The sequence below is a fragment of the Salmo salar genome, chromosome 23 (assembly GCF_965601325.2).
Source record: "Salmo salar chromosome 23, fSalSal1, whole genome shotgun sequence".
Lineage (NCBI taxonomy): Eukaryota > Metazoa > Chordata > Actinopteri > Salmoniformes > Salmonidae > Salmo > Salmo salar.
Genome location: NC_138313.1, coordinates 23,176,892 through 23,198,869, shown reverse-complemented (window position 1 = coordinate 23,198,869; position 21,978 = coordinate 23,176,892). Strand labels below are relative to the sequence as shown.

Genomic DNA, 21,978 nt, shown 5'->3' with positions numbered 1-21,978 from the left:
GCAATGGGATCAGATTTGCTTTGCTCCAGGACAAAAGAGGGAGAGAAGGGAAGGGGATAAAGAGAAAGACAGAGGGAGAATTGGGCCTGTAACCAAAAGGTCACTGGTTCGAATCCCTGAGATGACGAGGTGAAAAAATCTGTCAATGTGCCCTTGAGCAAGGCTATTAACCCTAATTGCTCCTGTAAGTTGCTCTGGATATGAGAGGGTTTGTGGTTAGTTAGGGTGCAGAGGGGGTCTGGGAGAATGTTTCAGTGGAAATGTGAATCAACAATGTAGTCTGGGAGATCACACCCTAGTCTCACATACACAGCCTACACTTCATTATGAACATGGAGTACCGCTTCCATCTGCTGGCCAAATGACAACATCAGTTTCCTTCACAGATTTATTATTAGTTAATGTTTTTAGAAGATACATTTTACACATGCTGCAATCAAACATGTATGGCAATGCTTTTAAGGGACATTAGTATACACAAGCAAAAAAGTATTATAAAGATTATAAAAAAAGTTTGAATTCAGTTCATGATGCCAGCAGAGGAAAACATTTAAAGAAGCTAAAGTCCAGCAATAGAAAAGTGAATTTGGTTGTCATCTTCTTACCGGTGTAACTTCAAGGTTAGGAGGTTGGTGATTCTAGGGTAGTGTGCACCAAGGTAGGGGTCAATTCACTAAATCCAGGAAGTAAATTGCCATAGCGACAGGACGACAGAGCGGCCTGGAATGTTGCTAACAGGAATATGGACTCAGACTACCTAAAGCCCCATCTACAAGCAACTTTAATGATCCAACAAAAATGATAATACTAGGTCTAACATCTGGGATATCCCTCCAACCCCAGGCTACCTCATACCTCTCTATATAAAGGCTGGTGTTGTAAAGATGTGGGTCTTGCTTCCTCAGATCAAATGGGTTAACAGACGGGGAGAAAGACGACCAGTACCCCCCTCCATCAACCCCTCTTCCTCCTTTCCTTATATTCTTCTTCCATATTTACTCATCATCGCTTCTCCAGTTTCTTGAACTTGGCCTCTGCAGAGAGACAGACAGATTGACTGACTGTGCAGGAAGGTTAGTTAGTCTCACACACACTTAGGAGTAGTGTCCAAGGGAAGTGAATTTGTAGCTGTTCATTTGGGACAGTGTGCTAGCGCTCTCTGCTGTTGGAGCTCAGGCTATAGAGGTGAACTTAAACAGCAGAGGGCACCATAAGGCTGTTCCTAACATTAAAGGGCCAGTGCATTTTTAATATGACACTATGAGGTCGAAATAACACAGCCTGTTCAGGTGGGATGGAGTTTTCGGCCCAGATCATGACGTCACAATCTGATCTGATTATAAAAGACCAATAACCGTTCATCAGGGTAAGCGGGTGGACTCTAGATCATCCTATCAGGGCTGTGTATGTGAATATCTTCAAACTTCTTTCCTAACGCCCACATGATCAGACTGAGCATTTCAATGGCCAAAAGAGGAACAGGGTAATAAATGATACAAATATATATTTAGGAGTCATTTAAATAAACAGTGATTTAATAGACATACAGTGATGATTAAAAAAAATACATAAACACTGCATGGGGCTTTAATGTTGAGCTGAACACTGCAGCACGGCTATTCTTAGCACATCTGCCATAGAGACTGCTAGCAGATTCTAATAGAGAAGCCCTAGTGACCGAGCTAACAGATATTTATTTCTATCTACCACTTCTCTCCCCCAGTCAGTCTGGTGAGGGTTAAGGTTACACACTGGAACTCAGTAGGCCCTTTTCCACTTACAGCCCTGGTATAAATATAGACTTGCAATATGAAGCTAAGATATGTTTCCACAGGCATGCTACTCTGTCTCTGTGTGTGTGTTTCTGTCTTACCAAGCTTCTTGGAGTAGGTGTCCAGTTTATAAGCAGCCTGCTCCAGAGACGACACTTGTTCCTCAATCTGGTTTATCTGGTCTAGATAGGGCTGGAGGCTGGCATCTGTAACACACAAAACAATATATTTTTCAGCTAAATTAAGGTTAAAAAAAACATTTTCATAAAGGGTCGCAAGCGTCCCCCTCACGTTTGAAAGGCTAATAAACATACACTTGAGGTTGAGGTCCTGCAGGTTCCTGCTGATATTAATGCTGATGTCTTTCATCTCCATGTACTTCAGACTGGTCAGCTTGTTCATATTCTCCAGCAGACGGTAGTCCTCACAGGTGCCTGGGTGAAGAGGGAAACGGGGGAGCATGAAACTTTCTCCACAACAGGAGATTATGACATTGTTGTTATGCTGAAGACATGACAGTATTCACTGAGTGTAATAAAACTCAATATTTGGAAGGTGTTCTTAATGTTTTGTACACTCAGCATATACTAGTATGCAACTGTATAGACAATGTAGAGGGAGAGACAGAAGACAGTCAGAGACAGGCAGGGGAGACAGACGTGCAGGAATACAGACCGATAGACAGGCACACCTGTGAGTTCTCCTTGTAGGAAGACCGCCATCTTATCGAACATGTCTGTACAGAGCTCATTGATGTCTGGTTCTACAGCCTCCTCTGCAGTCTCCACCCCACCGTCACCTACACACACAGCAGTTACACAACATTGACATGTTGTAGAAACATCCCATCATCCGTAGTCTGGAGGATTCAGCTGGCTCCTACCTCAGATGCAGGACCAATTTGCCAGTCCCTTTGCATGATGCTGTGATAGTCGGCTTAGCTACTGCATTCTAATGTAATAAAAGTACTCATGGCCGACTCCAGGCATAAGCAGTTGCTTAATAACTCTCAAATTTTGTGCATAAATTTGTTTACATCCCTGTTGGTGAGCATTTTTCCTTTGCCCAGAATTCGTCCACCTGACAGGTGTGGCATATCAAGAAGCTAATTAAACAGCATGATCATTACACAGGTGCACCCTGTGCTGGGGACAATATACAGTAAGACCACTCTAAAATGGGCAGTTTTGTCATACAACACAATGCCACAGATGTCTCAAGTTGAGGGAGCGTGTAATTGGCATGCTGACTGCAGGAATTTCCACCAGAGCTGTTGCCAGATAATTGAATGTTTATTTCTCTACCATAAGCTGCCTCCAACGTCATTTTAGAAAATTTGGCAGTACATCCAACCGGCCTCACAACTGCAGACCATGTGGCCTGCCCAGGACCTCCACATCCGGCTTCTTTACCTGCGGGATAATCTGAGACCAACCAGCAGGACACCTGATGAAACTGAGGAGTATTTATGTCTGTAATAAAGCTCTTGTTGGGAAAACTCATTCTGATTGGCTGGGCCTGGCTCCGCAGTGGGTGAGCCTATGCCCACCCAGGGCTGCCCCCCTGCCCAGTCATGTCAAATCCATAGATTAGGGCATAATTCATTTATTTCAATTGACTGATTTACTTATATGAACTGTAACTCTTTAAACTCTTTGAAATTGTTGCATGTTGCGTTTATATTTTTGTTCAGTATATACTCATAAATATATAGAAAAAAAGTATGTGGACATCCCTATTTCAGCCACACCCATTGCTGCCAGGTTTATAAAAAACACAGCCATGTAATCTCCATAGACAAACATTGGCAGTAGAATGGCCTCACTGAAGAGCTCAGTGACTTTTAACGTGGCACCGTCATAGGATGCTAACTTTACACCAAGTAATTTTGTCACATTTCTGCCCTGGTCAACTTTAAGTGTTGTTATTGTGAAGTGGAAATGTCTAGGAGCAACAACGGCTCAGCCGTGAAGTGGTAGGCCCCACAAGCACACAGAACGGGACCGCCGAGGGCTGAAGCACGTAAAAATAGTCTGTCCTCAGTTGCAACATTCACTACAGAGTTCCAAACGGTTTCTGGAAGCAACATCAGCACAAGAACTGTTCATCGGGAGCTTCATGAAATGGGTTTCCATGGCCGAGCAGCCGCAAACAAGCCTAAGACACGCAATGCCAAGAGACGTCTGGAGTGATGTCAAGCTCACCGCTATTGGACTCTGGAGCAGTGGAAACATTCTCTGGAGTGATGAACAACAATTCACCATCTGGCAGTCAGACAGATGAATCTGGGTTTGGCGGATGCCAGGAGAACGCTACCTGCCCCAATGCAGTGTCAACTGTAAAGTTTGGTGTTAGAGGAATAATGGTCTGGGGCTGTTTTTCATATTTCGGGTTAGGCCCCTTAGTTCCAGTGAAGGGAAATCTTAACAACAGTATACAATGACATTCTAGACAATTCTGTGCTGCCAACTTTGTGGCAACAGGTTGGGGAAGGCCCTTTCCTGTTTATGCATGACAGTGCCCCCCGTGCACAAAGCAAGATCTATACAGAACTGGTTTGTCGAGATCGGTGTCAAAGAACTTGACTGGCTTGCACAGAGCCCTGACCTCAACCCCTTTGGGCTGAATTGGAACGCTGACTACGAGCCAGTCCTAATCGCCCAACATCAGTGCCAGACCTCACTAATGCGTTTGTGGCTGAATGGAAGCAAGTCCCAAAAGCAATGTTTCAACATCTAGTGGGGGGGGACCAACTCCATATTAATGCCCATGATTTTGGAATGTGATGTTCGACGAGCAGGTGTCCACATACATGCATACATACATACATACATACATACATACATGACCAAAAGAGTGTGTGCGTGCATACACACACACACAGTCAAAAGTTTGGACACACCTACTCAAAGGTTTTTCTTTATTTGTAGTATTTTTCTACGTTGTAGAATAATAGTGAAGACATCAAAACTATGAAATAACACTTTATTTCACCTTTATTTAACCTGGTAGGCCAGTTGAGAACAAGTTCTCATTTACAACTGCCAAGATAAAGCAAAGCAGTGCGACAAAAAACAGAGTTACACATGGGATAAACAAAAGTACAGTCAATAACACAATAGAAAAATATATATACAGTGTATGCAAATGGAGTAAGGAGGTAAGGCTATAAAAAGGCCATAGTAGCAAGTATTTACAATTTAGCAAATTAACACGAGTGATAAATGTGCAGATGATGATGTGCAAGTATCTGGGTTGGCGACCCCCCCCTTGGGTTGTGCCGTGGTGGAGATCTTTGTGGGCTATACTCTGCCTTGTCTCAGGATGATACGTTGGTGGTTGAAGGTATCCCTCTAGTGGTGTGGGGGCTGTGCTTTGGCAAAGTGGGTGGGGTTATATACTGCCTGTTTGGCCCTGTCCTGTGTCTCCCGACCCCTCCTGTTTCAGCCTCCAGTATTTATGCTGCAGTAGTTTATGTGTTGTGGGGCTAGGGTCAGTCTGTTATATTGCTCCTGTCTTATCCGGTGTCCTGTGTGAATTTAAGTATGCTCTCTCTAATTCTCTCTCTGCCGAACGACCTGAGCCCTAGGACCATGCCTCAGGACTACCTGGCCTGATGACTCCTTGCTGTCCCCAGTCCACCTGGCCGTGCTGCTGTTCCAGTTTCAACTGTTCTGCCTGCAGCTATGGAACCCTGATCTGTTCATCGGACGTGGTACCTGTTCAAGACCAGCTGTTTTCAACTCTCTAGAGACAGCAGGAGCGGTAGAGATACTCTCAATGATCGGCTATGAAAAGCCAACTGTCATTTACTGCTGAGGTGCTGACCTGTTGCACCTTCGATTATTTGACCCTGCTGGCCATCTATGAATATCTTAGCCATGTTCTGTTATAATCGAACCCGGCACAGCCAGAAGAGAACTGGGTCACCCCTCATAGCCAGGTTCCTCTCTAGGTTTCTTCCTAGGTTCTGGCCTTTCTAGGGAGTTTTTCCAAGCCACCGTGCTTCTACACCTGCATTGCTTGCGGTTTGGGGTTTTAGGCTGGGTTTCTGTACAGCACTTTGTTACATCAGCTGACGAAAGAAGGGCTTAATAAATACATTTGATTGACTGAAGTAGAAATACTGGTGTGCAAAAGAGCAAAAAAAGTAAATAAAAACAATATGGGGATGAGGTAGGTAGTTGGATGGGCTATTTACAGATGGGCTGTGTACAGCTGCAGAGATCGGTAAGCTGCTCAGATAGCTGATGCTTAAAGTTAGTGAGGGAGATAACTTCTGACTTCAACTGTTTCATACACTTAGGTTGGCGTCATTAAATCTAATTTTCAACCACTCCACAAATTTCTTGTTAATTAACAAACTATAGTTTTGGCAAGTCGGTTAGGACATCTACTTCGTGCATGACAAGTAATTTTTCCAACAATTGTTTACAGACAGACTTCACTTATAATTCACTGTATCACAATTCCAGTGGGTCAGAAGTTTACATACACTAAGTTGACTGCCTTTAAACAGCTTGGAAAATACCAGAAAATTGTGTCATGGCTTTAGAAGCTTCTGAAAGGCTAACTGACATCATTTGAGTCAATTGGAGGTGTACCTGTGGATGTATTTCAAGGCCTACCTACAAACTCAGGTCCTCTTCACTTTACATCATGGAAAAATCAAAAGAAATCAGCAAAGACATCAGAAAATAAATTGTAGACCTTCACAAGTCTAGTTCATCCTTGGGAGCAATTTCCAAACGCCTGAAGGTACCATGTTCATCTATACAAACAATGGTACGCAATTATAAACACCATGGAACCACGCAGAAGTCATACCGCTCAGGAAGGAGACGCATTCTGTCTCCTAAAGATGAATGTACTTTGGTGCGAAAATTGCAACGCAGTCCCAGAACAAAGGCAAAGGACCTTGTGAAGATGCTGGAAGAAACAGGTACAAAAGGATCTATATCCACAGTAAAACGAGTCCTATATTGACATAACCTGAAAGGCCGCTCAGTAAAGAAGAAGCCACTGCTCCAAAACCGCCATAAAAAAGCCAGACTACGGTTTGCAACTGCACATGGGGACAAAGACGGTAATTTTTGTAGAAATGTCCTCTAGTCTGATGAAACAAAAATAGAACTGTTTGGCCGTAATGACCATCGTTATGTTTGGAGGAAAAAGGGGGATGCCTGCAAGCCGAAGAACACCATCTCAACCGTGAAGCACGGGGGTGGCAGCATCATGTTGTGGGGGTGCTTTGCTGCAGGAGGGACTGGTGCACTTTACAAAATAGATGGCGTCATGAGGAAAGAAAATTATGTGGATATATTGAAGCAACATCAAGACATCAGTCAGAATGTCAAAGCTTGGACGCAAATGGGCCTTCCAAATGGACAATGACTCCAAGCATACTTCCAAAGTTGTGGCAAAATGGCTTAAGAAAAACAAAGTCAAGGTATTGGAGTGGCCATCATAAAGCCCTGACCTCAATCCTATAGAAAATTTGTGGGCAGAACTGAAAAAGTGTGTGCGAGCAAGGAGGCCTACAAACCTGACTCAGTTACACCAGCTCTGTCAGGAGAAATGGGCCAAAATTCACCCAACTTATTGTGGGAAGCTTGTGGAAGGCTACCCAAAACGTTTGACCCAAGTTAACCCCTGGTCGGGCTCATCCAGCGAAAAATCCTATCACCATTAGCATAACAAAATTTTATATTATTATTTTTTCAAATATAGGACTATGTTATATCGTTTTATAGATACACCTCTCCTGAATCGTACCACGTTGTCCGATTTCAAAAAGGCTTTACAGCAAAAGCAAAACATTCAATTATGTTAGGAGTATATCGTAAAAGTAGCCACATAGCCATTTTCCGACCAACCACATGCATCACAAATAACCAAAAAAACAGCTAAATGCAGCACTAACCTTTGACAATCTTCATCAGATGACACTCCTAGGACATCATGTTACACAATACATGCATTCTTTTGTTCGATAAAGTTCATATTTATATATAAAAACAGCATTTTACATCGGCGCGTAACGTTGACTAACTATTTTCCCTCAAATGCGTCAGGTGAAACAGCGCTACAATTTACTAAATTACTATTCGAAAAACATTTTTAAAATGTAATATTGTCATTCTAAGATTTATAGATTAGCATCTCTTGAAAGCACCTGCAATGCCAGATTTAAAAATAACTTTACTGGATAATCACACTTTGTGATAAAAGGGGATGCGATACTCAGAAAAATAGGCTACCATTACAGGTCAGCGCCATCTTGGAACAATCGCATATCAAATCTACTCTTGTATACTATTGTCAATAATCCCTTACCTTTGATTATCTTCATCAGAAAGCACTTCCAGGAATCTCAGGTCCACAACAAATGTATTTTCGTTCGAAAAAGTTAATCCTTTACGTCCCAATAGCTTGTTCTTGTTAGCGCGTTCTGAAGGCTGCACCAAAAGTTCCGTCGGCCGCGGGACTCCTCTTTCAATAAAATTCAAACATGTCAAACGTTGTATAACATAAATCTTTAGGGCCTTTTTCAACCAGAGCTCCAATAAGATTCAAGGGGGACGATTGCATTGTCTTTCTAAACGTTTCGAAAGGGGAGGGTAGCCAGGGGGGCCGGCGTCATAATGGTGATGGCCCTCCTCATGTGAACACTTTCCACAGCCTCTCATTCTGTCAGTTTTCACAGTAGGAGACTCAAACCACTTTGTAAAGACTGGGGACATCTAGTGGAAGCAATAGGAAGTGCTCAATGAACCATTGCTCACGGTGTGATTTATAGGAAAAGTGATGAAGTTGAGTCCGCAATTCAGAATTCCACATCCTGTTACGATCGGTCTCGGGGTTTTGACTGCCATATGAGTTCTGTTATACTCACAGACACCATTCAAACAGTTTTAGAAACTTTAGGGTGTTTTCTATCCACAAGTATTAATTATATGCATATCCTAGCTTCTGAGTTTGAGTAGGAGGCCGTTTAAAATGGGCACACATTTTTTCAAAAATCGCTGTAGCGCCCCCTATCCTAGGCGACCGTCAAGAGGTTAAACAATTTAAAGGCAATGCTACCAAATACTAATTGAGTGCATGTAAACTTCTGACCCAGTGGAAATGTGATAAAATAAATAAAAGCTGAAATAAATCATTCTCTCTACTACTTTTCTGATATTTCACATTCTTAAAATAAAGTGGTGATTCGAACTGACATAAGACATGGAATTTTTACTTAGATTAAAATGTCAGGAACTGTGAAAAACTGAGTTTAAATGTATTTTGCTGAGGTGTTTGTAAACTTCTGACTTCAACTGTATAAGTCTCCAACTTCAGCAATTTTTGCAAATCGTTCCAGTCGTTGGCAGCAGAGAACTGGAAGGAACGGCAGCCAAAGGGGGTGTTGGCTTTGGGGATGACCAGTGAGAAATACCTGCTGGAACGTTGCTATGGTGACCAGTGAGCTGCGTTAAGGCGGAGCTTTACCTAGCAGACGAATATGTAGCGAAGGCCAGCCGACGAGAGCATACATGTCGCAGTGGTGGGTAGTATATGGGGCTTCGGTGACAAACCAGATGGCACTGTGATAACTGGATGCAGTTTGCTGAGTAGAGTGTTGGAGGCTATTTTGTAAATGACATTGCCGAAGTCGAGGATTGGTAGGATAGTACATTTTACGAGGGTATGTTTTGCAGCGTAAGTGAAGGAGGCTTTGTTGCAAAATAGGAAGACAATTCTATATTTCATTTTGGATTGGAGACGCTTAATATGAGTTTGGAAGGAGAGTTTACAGTCTAGCCAGACACCTAGGTATTTGTAGTTGTCCACATATTCTAAGTCAGAACTGTCCAGAGTAGTGATGCTAGTCGGGCGGGTGCGGGCAGCGATCAGTTAAAGAGCATGCATTTAGTTTTACTAGCATTTAAGAGCAGTTGGAGGCCACGGAAGGAGTGTTGTATGGCATTGAAGCTCGTTTGGAGGTTTATTAACAGTGTCCAAAGAAGGGCCAGAAGAAGGGCCAGAAGGGCCATTGATATATACAGAGCTAGGAGTCGGCCAGAGAATTGAACCCTGTGGTACCCCCATAGAGACTGCCAGAGGTCCGGACAACAGGCCCTCCGATTTGACACACTTAACTCTATCTGAGAAGTAGTTAGTGAACCAGGCGAGACAGTCATTAGAGAAACCAAGGCTGTTGAGTCTGCCGATAAGATTTTTTTTATTTAACCTTTATTTCACTAGGCAAGTGAGTTAAGAACAAATTCTCATTTTCAATGACGGCCTAGGAACAGTGGGTTAACTGCCTTGTTCAGGGACAGAACATATTTTTACGTTGTCAGCTCGGGGATTCGATCTTGCAGCCTTTCGGTTACTAGTCCAACGCTCTAACCACTAGGCTAACTGCCGCCCCTGCGGTGATTGACAGAGTCGAAAGCCTTGGCCAGGTCAATGAAGACAGCTGCACAGTAGTCTTTTATCGATGGCGGTTGTGATATTGTTTAGTACCTTGAGCGTGGCTGAGGTGCACCCTTGACCAGCTCGGAAACCCGATTGCACAGCGGAGAAGGTACGGTGGGATTCGAAAATGGTCAGTGATCTGTTTGTTAACGTGGCTTTCGAAGACTTTAGAAAGGCAGGGCAGGATGGATATAGGTCTAACAGTTTGGGTCTAGACCGTCACCCCCTTTGAAGAGGGGGATAACCGCGGCATCTTTCCAATCTTTAGGAATCTCGGGCGAAACGAGAGGTTGAAGACTAGTATTAGGGGTTGCGACAATGCCGGCAGATCATTTTAGAAAGAGAGGGTCCAGATTGTCTAGCCCAGCTGATTTGTACAGGTCCAGGTTTTTGCAGCTCTTTCAGAACATCTACTATCTGGATTTGGGTGGAGAAGCTGGGGAGGCTTGGGCAAGTAGCTGCGGGGTGCGGAGCTGTTGGCCGGGGTAGCCAGGAGGAAAGCATGGCCAGCCGTAGATAAATGCTTATTGAAATTCTCGATTATCGTGGATTTATCGGTTGTGACAGTGTTTCTTTCCTAGCCTCAGTGCAGTGGGCAGCTGGGATGTGCTCTTATTCGCCATGGACTTTACAGTTTCCCAGAACTTTTTGGAGTTAGAGCTACAGGATGCAAATTTCCATTTGAAAAAGCTAGTCTTTGCTTTCCTGTGTGTATTGGTTCCTGACTTCCCTGAAAAGTTGCACATCGCAGGGACAATTCAATGCTAGTGCAGTACGCCACAGGATGTTTTTGTGCTGGTCGAGGGCAGTCCGGTCTGGAGTGAACCAAGGGCTATATTTGTTCTTAGTTCTACATTTTTTGAAAGGGGCATGCTTATTTAAGATGGTGAGGAAATTACTTTTAAAGAACCATGGAATCATGTAACAAAAAAAAGTGTTAAACAAATCAAAATATATTTTATATTTGAGATTCTTCAAAGTAGCCCCCCTTTGCCTTGATGACAGCTTTGCACACTCTTGGCATTCTCTCAACCAGCTTCATGAGGTAGTCACCTGGAATGCATTTCAATTAACAGGTGTACCTAGTTAAAAGTGAATTTGTGGAATTTCTTTCCTTCTTAACCTGTTGGGGCTAGGGGGCAGTATTTGCACGGCCGGATAAAAAACGTACCCGTTTTAATCTGGTTACTACTCCTGCCCAGTAACTAGAATATGCATATAATTATTGGCTTTGGATAGAAAACACCCTAAAGTTTCTAAAGCTGTTTGAATGGTGTCTGTGAGTATAACAGAACTCATTTGGCAGGCCAAAACCTGAGAAGATTCCTTACAGGAAGTGGCCTGTCTGACCATTTCTTGCCCTCCTTGATCATCTCTAACAAATACAGGGGATCTCTGGCATGACGTGACACTTCCTACGGCTCCCATGGGCTCTCAGAAGGCGGGAAAAAGCTGAACGATGTAATTCCATCCCCAGGCTGAAACACATTAGCGGGTTTGGCAAGTGCTCTATCAGAGGGCCATTAGACTGAGGCTCGTGCATGAGGGGATAGCATGCTTTTACTTTCACTCTCTTTGTAATAAAAAACGATTTCCCGGTCGGAATATTATCACTTTTTTACGAGAAAAATTGCATAAAAATTGATTTTAAACAGCGGTTGACATGCTTCGAAGTACGGTAATGGAATATTTAGCATTTTTTTGTCACGAAATGCGCCATGCTCGTCACCCTTATTTACCCTTTCGGATAGTGTCTTGAACGCACTAACAAAACGCCGCTATTTGGATATAACAATGGATTATTTGGGACCAAACCAACATTTGTTATTGAAGTAGAAGTCCTGGGAGTGCATTCTGACGAAGAACAGCAAAGGTAATAACATTTTTCTTATAGTAAATCTGACTTTGGTGAGTGCTAAACTTGCTGGGTGTCTAAATAGCTAGCCCTGTGATGCCGGGCTAACTACTTAGAATATTGCAAAATGTGCTTTCACCGAAAAGCTATTTTAAAAATCGGACAGAGTGCATAGAGGAGTTCTGTATCTATAATTCTTAAAATAATTCTTATGTTTTTTGTGAACGTTTATCGTGAGTAATTTAGTAAATTCACCGGCAGTGTTCGGTCGGAATGCTAGTCACATGCTAGTCACATGCTAATGTAAAAAGCTGGTTTTTGATATAAATATGAACTTAATTGAACAAAACATGCATGTATTGTATAACATAAAGTCCTAGGGTTGTCATCTGATGAAGATCATCAAAGGTTAGTGCTGCATTTAGCTGTGGTTTGGGTTTATGTGACATTATATGCTAGCTTGAAAAATGGGTGTCTGATTATTTCTGGCTGGGTACTCTGCTGACATAATCTAATGTTTTGCTTTCGTTGTAAAGCCTTTTTGAAATCGGACAGTGTGGTTAGATTAACGAGAGCCTTGTCTTTAAAATGGTGTAAAATAGTCATATGTTTGAAAAATTGATGTTTTTGCATTTTTGAGGTATTTGAATATCGCGCCACGGGATTACACTGGCTGTTGAGTAGGTGGGACAGCCCATAGAGGTTAATGTGTTTGAGCCAATCAGTTGTGTTGTGACAAGGTAGGGGTGGTATACAGAAGATAATCTTATTTGGTACAAGACCACGTCCATATTATGGCAAGAACAGCTCAAATAAGCAAAGATAATCGACAGTCCATTATTTCTTTAAGACAGGAAGGTCAGTCAATATTGAACATTTCAAGAACTTTGAAAGTTTCTTCAAGTGCAGTCGCAAAAACCATCAAGCGCCATGATGAAACTGGCTCTCATGACACCCAGAGTTACCTCTGCTGTAGAGGATAAGTTAATTTGTTACCAACCTCAGAAATTGCAGCCCAAATAAATGCGTCAGAGTTGAAGTAACAGACATCTCAACATCAATTGTTCAGAGGAGACTGCGTGTATGAGGCCTTCATGGTTGAATTGCTGCAAAGAAACCACTACTAAAGGACACCAATAAGAAGAAGAGACTTGCTTGGCCAAGAAACAGGAGCAATGGACATTAGACCAGTGGAAATTTGTCCTTTGGTCTGATGAGTCTATGTTATATTTTTGGTTCCAACCGCTGTGTCTTTGTGAGACGCAGAGTAGGTGAACGGATGATCTCTGCATGTGTGGTTCCAACAGTGAAGCATGGAGGAGGAGGTGTGATGGTGCTTTGCTGGTGACACAGTCTGTGATTTATTTAGAATTCAAGGCACATTTAACCAGCATGGCCATCACAGCATTCTGCAGTGACACGCCATCACAGCATGCTGCAGTGACACGCCATCACAGCATTCTGCAGTGACACGCCATCACAGCATTCTGCAGTGACACGCCATCACAGCATTCTGCAGTGACACGCCATCACAGCATTCTGCAGTGACACGCCATCACAGCATTCTGCAGTGACACGCCATCACAGCATTCTGCAGTGACACGCCATCACATCTGGTTTGTGCTTAGTTGGACTGTCATTTGTTTTCAACAGGACAATGACCCAACACACCTCCAGGCCGTGTAAGGGCTATTTGACCAAGAAGGAGAGCACTGCATCAGATGACCTGGCCTCCACAATCACCTGACCTTAACCCAATTGAGATGAGTTGGACCGCAGAGTGAAGGAAAAGCAGCCATCAAGTGCTCAGCATATGTGGGAACTCCTTCCAGGTGAAGCTGGTTGAGAAAATGCCAAGAGTGTGCAAAGCTGTCATCAAGGCAAAGGGTGGCTACTTTGAAGATTCTAAAACATATTTTGACTTGTTTAACCTGTTAGGGCTAGGGGGCAGTATTGACACGGCTGGATAAAAAACGTACCTGATTTAATCTGGTTACTACTCCTGCCCAGTAACTAGAATATGCATATAATTATTGGCTTTGGATAGAAAACACTCCAAAGTTTCTAAAACTGTTTGAATGGTGTCTGTGAGTATAACAGAACTCAAATGGCAGGTCAAAACCTGAGAAGATTCTGTACAGGAAGTACCCTGTCTGACCATTTCTTGGCCTTCTTTGCCATCTCTATCCAAAACAAAGGATCTCTGCTGTTACGTGACACTTCCTACGGCTGCCATGGGCTCTCAGAAGGCGGCAAAAAGCTGAATCGTGGCTTTGCAGGCTCTGGCTGAAAAAAAGTACCGCGTTTGGGTAGTGGCTGGTTACAGTACTGTGAGACTCAGGCGCGTGCCCGCGTCGACCGAATGCTTTGTTTTCTTTCCTCTGTTTACCTAAACGGAGATTCCCGGTCGGAATATTATCGCTTTTTTACGAGAAAAATTGCATAAAAATGGATTTTAAACAGCAGTTGACATGCTTTGAAGTACGGTAATGGAATATTTAGATTTTTTTTGTCACGAATTGCGCCATGCTCGTAACCCTGATTTACCATTTCGGATAGTGTCTGGAACGCACGAACAAAACGCCGCTATTTGGATATAACGATGGATTATTTTGGACCAAACCAACATTTGTTATTGAAGTAGCAGTCCTGGGAGTGGATTCTGACGAAGACAACAAAGGTAATCAAACTTTTGTAATAGTAAATCTGACTTTGGTCAGGGCTAAATTTGGTGGGTGTCTAAATGGCTAGCCGTGATGGCTGGGCTATCTACTGAGAATATTGCAAAATGTGCTTTCACCGAAAAGCTATTTTAAAATCGGACATAGCGATTGCACAAAGGAGTTCTGCATCTATAATTCTTAAAATAATTGTTATGTTTTTTGTGAACGTTTATCGTGAGTAATTTAGTAAATTGTTAGTAAATTCCCCGGAAGTTTGCGGGGGGTATGCTAGTTCTGAACGTCACATGCTAATGTAAAAAGCTGGTTTTTGATATAAATATGAACTTGATTGAACAAAACATGCATGTATTGTATAACAATGTCCTAGGTGTGTCATCCGATGAAGATCATCAAAGGTTAGTGCTGCATTTAGCTGTCTTCTGGGTTTTTGTGACATTATATGCTAGCTTGAAAAATGGGTGTCTGATTATTTCTGGCTGGGTACTCTGCTGACATAATCGAATGTTTTGCTTTCGTTGTAAAGCCTTTTTGAAATCGGACAGTGTGGTTAGATTAACGAGAGTCTTGTCTTTAAAATGGTGTAAAATAGTCATATGTTTGAGAAATTGAAGTAATAGCATTTCTAAGGTATTTGAAAATCGCGCCACGGGACTCAACTGGCTGTTGCGTAGGTGGGACGAATTCGTCCCGCCTAGCTCAGAGGTTAACACTTTTTTGGTTACTACATGACTCCATGTGTGTTATTTCATAGTTTTGATGTCTTCACTATTATTCTACAATGTAGAAAATAGTAAAAATAAACCTTGAATGAGTAGGTGTGTCCAAACTTGACTGGTACCGTACACACACAAAAGTATGTGGACACCCCTTCCAATTAGCAGATTCGCATATTTCAGCCACATCTGTGCCGACACGTCTATAAAATCGAGCACACAGCCACGCAATCTCCATAGACACACATTGGCAGTGAAATCGCCCATACTGATGAGCTCAGGATGCCATCTTTCAGTCAGTTCATAAAGTGTCTGCTCTGCTAGAGCTGCCCTAGTCAACTGTAAGTTCTGTCACTGTGAAGTTAAAACATCTAGGAGCAACAATGGCTCAACCACGAAGTGGTAGGCCACACAAGCTCAAAGAACGGGATGACCGAGTGCTGAAGCGCATAGAAATCGTCTGTCCTCGGGTTGCAACACATGCTCAATGGAAGCTAGTCTCCACAGCAATGTTCCAACATCTAGTGGAAAGCTTTCCCAGAAGAGTGGAGGCTGTTATAGCAGCAAAGGGGGGGACCAACTCCATATTAATGCCCATGATTTTGGAATGATATGTTCAACGAGCAGGTGTCGACATACATTTGGTCATGTAGTGTATATATTAACTCAGTTGGGGTCTCAACTTACTGCTTAGAGTTAGAATACACAAGGTGCAAGTTCAACATGTGGTTGTTACATCAGCAGCTTCGCTCTTGTTTTGTCAGTCAGTCACTCAATTAGCCATGTCAGCTAACAATTTTTAGATTGGTATGTTAGTCTAGTCAGTTATCATGGCCAAATACCACCCAGGGGCACTAACCTCCATGGGACCCCCATTGATTTTGTGAGTCACTCTCACTCAGTTACTGTATAATTAACATGGCATCATGGCAAAACGTGTAGAATTGCAGGGCCCAAAAGTCTAGAGCCAGCCCTTAAGGTACTAACACCAGTCTCATATCAGAAGATGGCCAGAGTAAACAACAAACAAATTGTTAATCTTCTTGCTCTCAATAACTAAAATACCGCATCAACTTGCAGCCAGGGCGTCTCCATTGACCCATTTGTGTTTGTCGACCTGCTACGGTTAGCTGGAATTTGAAGTTAGCAAGCGCCACTCACTGCTGCTGATAGGCTTCTTGGGCGCCGCGGGCATAACCTGGCCGTCAGCAGCAGTCTCACCAGGCTCTCCCCGGGGTTCGGAGCTCCCTCCCAGGCTGAGGACGGTAGGATGGGCCGGGGGTACTCTGGAGATGCTATCCATCGCAGCAGCCTCCTCTCCCGTGGCCGCCATTTTGCCTTTCCGCCAGTCACATGATGGAGAGCTTCACGTGACATTTATTGTCGTCTCTACCTTCTTGCCTTTTGCGCTATTGTCATGTTGTGCTTTCATGTGTTGCAGCTATGCCATGTTGTTATCTTAGGTCCCTCTGTATATAGTGTTATGGTGTCTCGCTTGTCATGATGTGTGTTTTGTCCTATATTTTTATTACATTTTGTAATGTTTAATCCCAGCCCCGTCCCCGCAGAAGGCCTTTTGGTAGGCAGTCATTGTAAATACGAATTTGTTCTTAACTGACTTAACTAGTTAAATAAAGGTTCAATATTTTTTTAAATAAAAGGTTCAATAAAATTATACAAATAAATTATTCCCCCTCTTCTGAATTCGAGCTACACCCTTTTACTTGACAGGTGCGTGCTACGTCGTGTGGTTGTCACCACTCACCATCACCACACAAACAAAAATATCACGATTCATTTATATTTTTCCTATTCATATTGATTGATAGTTTTATATTTATATTGTTTTATCGTTGTTCGAGTGTAGTGAGCTCGAGCTGTCCATGCTGTTTTGCCTGTAGTCGTGTTGCATTATGAACACTTCGAATCAGTGTGAAACATAATATTAGTGTTTGCAGAGCTAACTAGTCAGCCACATGTTAGATGTTTTGGGGTAAAATAAAGGGGATCCTCAGTCCTCTCTTCGGTTCATATGGGTGGGTCAGGGTGCTGACGTTCTACGCAGGAAGTGTCCAGTGAACCATCGTGACAGCCTGCGTGATTGTAAACATGGCGCCATGCACCGCTACAGGGCTGTGCTGTTTTACATCCCGTTTGTAGCTAGCCTGAGACACAAAACTTAACCATGGAGACAGAAGAGGAGCAACATATGACAACTCTCCTCTGCATGGGTTTCCCAGATGCAGTGGCGATACGCAAGGCGCTACGCCTGGCGAAGAACGACATCAACGAGGCTGTGGCGCTCCTGACCAACGAAAGCCCCGGTCTTGGGTATGGATATGAGCCGATGGAGAGTGGACCTGCCCCAGGCCCGAGTGGAGACGGGGAGTCCAGCGGGCGGACTGGGACTGGAGGGTTCGACCCACCTCCCGCATACCACGATGTGGTGGAGAGCGAGGTAAGGGCGAAGAAGGATAGTAACGTTAGTTCGCTGGCTTCGTAAGCTAGAACACAAGCTAGCTAACGTCGTTAGCGCTATCAAATCTAGCGATGATGATGGCTAGGTGGCCAGACAGGGCTCGCCCTACAATATTGCATAGCGCGCACCGCTCATGCCTGGCTGTCAAAATATAGAAGGAAAATCCGCGGCATGCATAACTCAATTTAGTTAGCTAACGTTAGCTCAATCTCGGTCTGCATACATTCGACACCCGGCTAGTTGAGTTGTAAATACAGCACTAGATACTTTCATCATCTGTATTGAAGTTGGGTGCACACTAGCCAGCATCCGATTCAGAATGTAGCTGTTGCTAGACAGCTAACTAGGTAGTTAGCTAACTAGGCTAGCGCTTGGGGATGGGGAATGCGCGAATCTCTAACGTTACATGGGCAAACTTGCTAACCAACTAACTAGTGTTGGCAATAGTTATTAATAAAGCCGGTTTGCAGAGTGACTGTGGTGATATTACGATCTTAGCATTCATTATCTTGGGGAAATGCACATCTGTATGCATCTTAGCATAATGTAATGTGGCTAGTGATAATGCCCGAGAAGCCGGTGTTTGTTTGATATTGGCACCGGTGTTGTTAGGCCGGAGACGAAGTCAATAGGTAGCCTAGCGGTTAAGAGCGTTGGGCCAGTAACCGAAAGGTCACTGTTTGGAATCCCTGAGCCCACTACGTGAATAATCCGTCGATGAGCAAGGCACTTAACCCTAATTGCTCATTAATGGGCTCTGGATAAGAGCGTCTGATAACTGACTAAAATGTAGCTAGCCAACGTTAGCTACGCGAACTAAGCTGGCTATAACTAGGTACATTAAGGGAAGCTGAGATTTCGCAATCGCCCGTGAACCTGATACGGCCATCTTGTGCTTTAAATATTGTCTAATAAAAAAAGTACTTTAAATTGTTTATAGTCCAGTGACAACGTGATGTCTAACTAAACTCCAGCATACAGCAGCTGCAAGCTAGCTAGAGAGAATCAAGTAGGGGCAGGGCAAAACCGTTTTGGTGATTTGGGTATCATCAAAATAACTCGATCGCATAAATGTTTGATCCCATTCAGCGGTTTTTACCTGATTAAGTAAAATACCATTGGACATTTTATGTTGAAAGATCAGTTTATATTTCTAATACTTAAGTTGAAAATGAGGCTGTTGCTGCTTACTGTTAAGACATAATGATAATTTTTTTTTTTTTTTAACCTTTATTTAACCAGGTAGGCAAGTTGAGCAAGTTGAGAACAAGTTTACAACTGCGACCTGGCCAAGATAAAGCAAAGCAGTTCGATACATACAACAACACATAGTTACACATGGAATAAAACAAACATACAGTCAATAATACAGTAGAAAAATAAGTCTATATACAATGTGAGCAAGTGAGGTGAGATAAGAGAGGTAAAGGCAAAAAAAGGCCATGGTGGCGAAGTACAAGTAGAAATAATGGGGTGCAAAGGGGCAAAATAAATAAATACGATAGGGGAAGACGTAGTTGTTTGGGCTAAATTATAGATGGGCTATGTGCAGTAATCTGTGAGCTGCTCTGACAGCTGGTGCTTAAAGCTAGTAAGGGAGATAAGTGTTTCCAGTTTCAGAGATTTTTGTAGTTCGTTCTAGTCATTGGCAGCAGAGAACTGGAAGGAGAGGCAGCCGAAGGAGGAATTGGCTTTGGGGGTGTCATTTACAGCGCGTGCTGCTATGGTGACTAGCGAGCTGAGCTAAGGGGGGGCTTTACCTAGCAGGGTCTTGTAGATGACCTGGAACCAGTGGGTTTGGCGACGAGTGTGAAGCGAGGACCAGCCAACGAGAGCGTACAGGTTGCAGTGGTGGGTAGTATATGGGGCTTTGGTGACAAAACGGATGGCACTGTGATAGATGGCATCCAATTTATTGTGTAGGGTATTGCAGGCTATTTTGTAAATGACATCGCCGAAGTTGAGGATTGGTAGGATGGTCAGTTTTACAAGGGTATGTTTGGCAGCATGAGAGAAGGATGCTTTGTTATGAAATAGGAAGCCAATTCTAGATTTAACTTTGGATTGGAAATGTTTGATGTGAGTCTGGAAGGAGAGTTTACACTCTAACCAGACACCTAGGTATTTGTAGTTGTCTACATATTCTTAGTCAGAACCGTCCAGAGTAGTGATGCTGGACAGGCGGGCAGGTGCAGGCAGCGATCGGTTGAAGAGCATGCATTTACTTTTACTTGTATTTAAGAGCAGTTGGAGGCCACGGAAGGAGAGTTGTATGGCATTGAAGCTCGTCTGGAGGATTGTTAACAGTGTCCAAAGAAGGGCCAGAAGTATACAGAATGGTGTCGTCTACATAGAGGTGGTTCAGAGACTCACCAGCAGCAAGAGCGACATCATTGATGTATACAGAGAGTCGGCCCAAGAATAGAACCCTGTGGCCCCCCCATAGGGACTGCCAGAGGTCCGGACAACAGGCCCTCCGATTTGACACACTGAACTCTATCAGAGAAGTAGTTGGTGAACCAGGCGAGGCAATCATTTGAGAAACCAAGGCTATTGAGTCTGCCGATGTGGTGATTGACAGAGTCGAAAGCCTTGGCCAGGTCAATGAATACGGCTGCACAGTATTGTTTCTTATTCGATGGCGGTTAAGATATTGTTTAGGACCTTGAGCGTGGCTGAGGTGCACCCATGACCAGCTCTGAAACCAGATTGCATAGCGGAGAAGGTACGGTGGGATTCGATATGGTCGGTAATTTCTTTGTTGACTTGGCTTTTGAAGACCTTAGAAAGGCAGGGTAGGATAGATATAGGTCTGTAGCAGTTTGGGTCAAGAGTGTCCCCCCTTTGAAGAGGGGGATGACCGCAGCTGCTTTCCAATCTTTGGGAATCTCAGACAACAGAAAAGAGAGGTTGAACAGGCTAGTAATAGGGGTTGCAACAATTTAGGCAGATTATTTTAGAAAGAAAGGGTCCAGATTGTCTAGCCCGGCTGATTTGTAGGGGTCCAAATTTTGCAGCTCTTTCAGAACATTAGCTGACTGGATTTGGGAGAAGGAGAAATGGGGAAGGCTTGGGCGAGGTGCTGTTGGGTAGGCGTAGCCAGGTGGAAAGCATGGCCAGCAGTAGAAAAATGCTTATTGAAATTCTCAATTATAGTGGATTTATCGGTGGTGACAGAGTTTCCTATCCTCAGTGCAGTGGGTAGCTGGGAGGAGGTGCTCTTATTCTCCATGGACTTTACAGTGTCCCAGAACTTTTTTGAATTTGTGTTGCAGGAAGCAAATTTCTGCTTGAAAAAGCTAGCCTTGGCTTTTCTAACTGCCTGTGTATATTGGTTTCTAACTTCCCTGAAAAGTTGCATCTCACGGGGGCTGTTCGATGCTAATGCAGAACACCACAGGATGTTTTTGTGTTGGTTAAGGGCAGTCAGGTCTGGAGAGAACCAAGGGCTATATCTGTTCCTGGTTCTAAATTTCTTGAATGGGGCATGCTTATTTAAGATGGTGAGGAAGGCATTTAAAAAAAAATATGTAATAACCAGGCATTCTCTACTGACGGGTTGAGGTCAATATCCTTCCAGGATACCTGGGCCAGGTCGATTAGAAAGGCCTGCTCGCAGAAGTGTTTCAGTGAGCGTTTGACAGTGATGAGTGGAGGTCATTTGACCGCTGACCCATTATGGATGCAGGCAATGAGGCAGTGATCGCTGAGATCTTGGTTGAAAACAGCAGAGGTGTATTTAGAGGGCAAGTTGGTTAGGATGATATCTGAGGGTGCCCGTGTTTACGGCTTTGGGGTGGTACCTGGTAGGTTCATTGATAATTTGTGTGAGATTGAGGGCATCAAGCTTAGATTGTAGGGTGGCTGGGGTGTTAACCTCTTACATCTAGACGTTCCGCTAGCGGAACACCTGCTCCAATATCCAATGATGGGCGTGGCGCGAAATACAAATTTCTCTAAAATCCGAAAACTTCCATTTTTCAAACATATGACTATTTTACAGCATTTT

General features: G+C 43.5%; 2 protein-coding genes across 5 annotated transcripts in view; one reads left to right on the top strand and one right to left on the bottom strand.

Annotated features, from left to right (window-relative positions):
• Nucleotides 1-377: 377 nt before the first annotated feature.
• Nucleotides 378-16,835, bottom strand: bloc1s2 (biogenesis of lysosomal organelles complex 1 subunit 2). The gene is given in 5 exon segments (NM_001140822.1): nucleotides 378-1,034; nucleotides 1,874-1,978; nucleotides 2,087-2,206; nucleotides 2,464-2,571; nucleotides 16,652-16,835. Coding segments are annotated over 5 exon segments (537 nt in total). The 5' UTR covers nucleotides 16,824-16,835; the 3' UTR covers nucleotides 378-1,002.
• Nucleotides 16,836-17,549: 714 nt separating this feature from the next.
• usp24 (ubiquitin specific peptidase 24) overlaps nucleotides 17,550-21,978 on the top strand; it is a 55,936-nt gene continuing 51,507 nt past the window's right edge. For all 4 annotated transcript variants that reach the window (XM_014169245.3, XM_014169244.3, XM_014169243.3 and 1 more), the window contains exon 1: nucleotides 17,550-17,948. In XM_014169245.3, coding sequence (XP_014024720.1) covers nucleotides 17,676-17,948 — 273 coding nt within the window. In that variant the 5' untranslated portion in view covers nucleotides 17,550-17,675. The remainder of the gene's footprint in view (nucleotides 17,949-21,978) is intronic.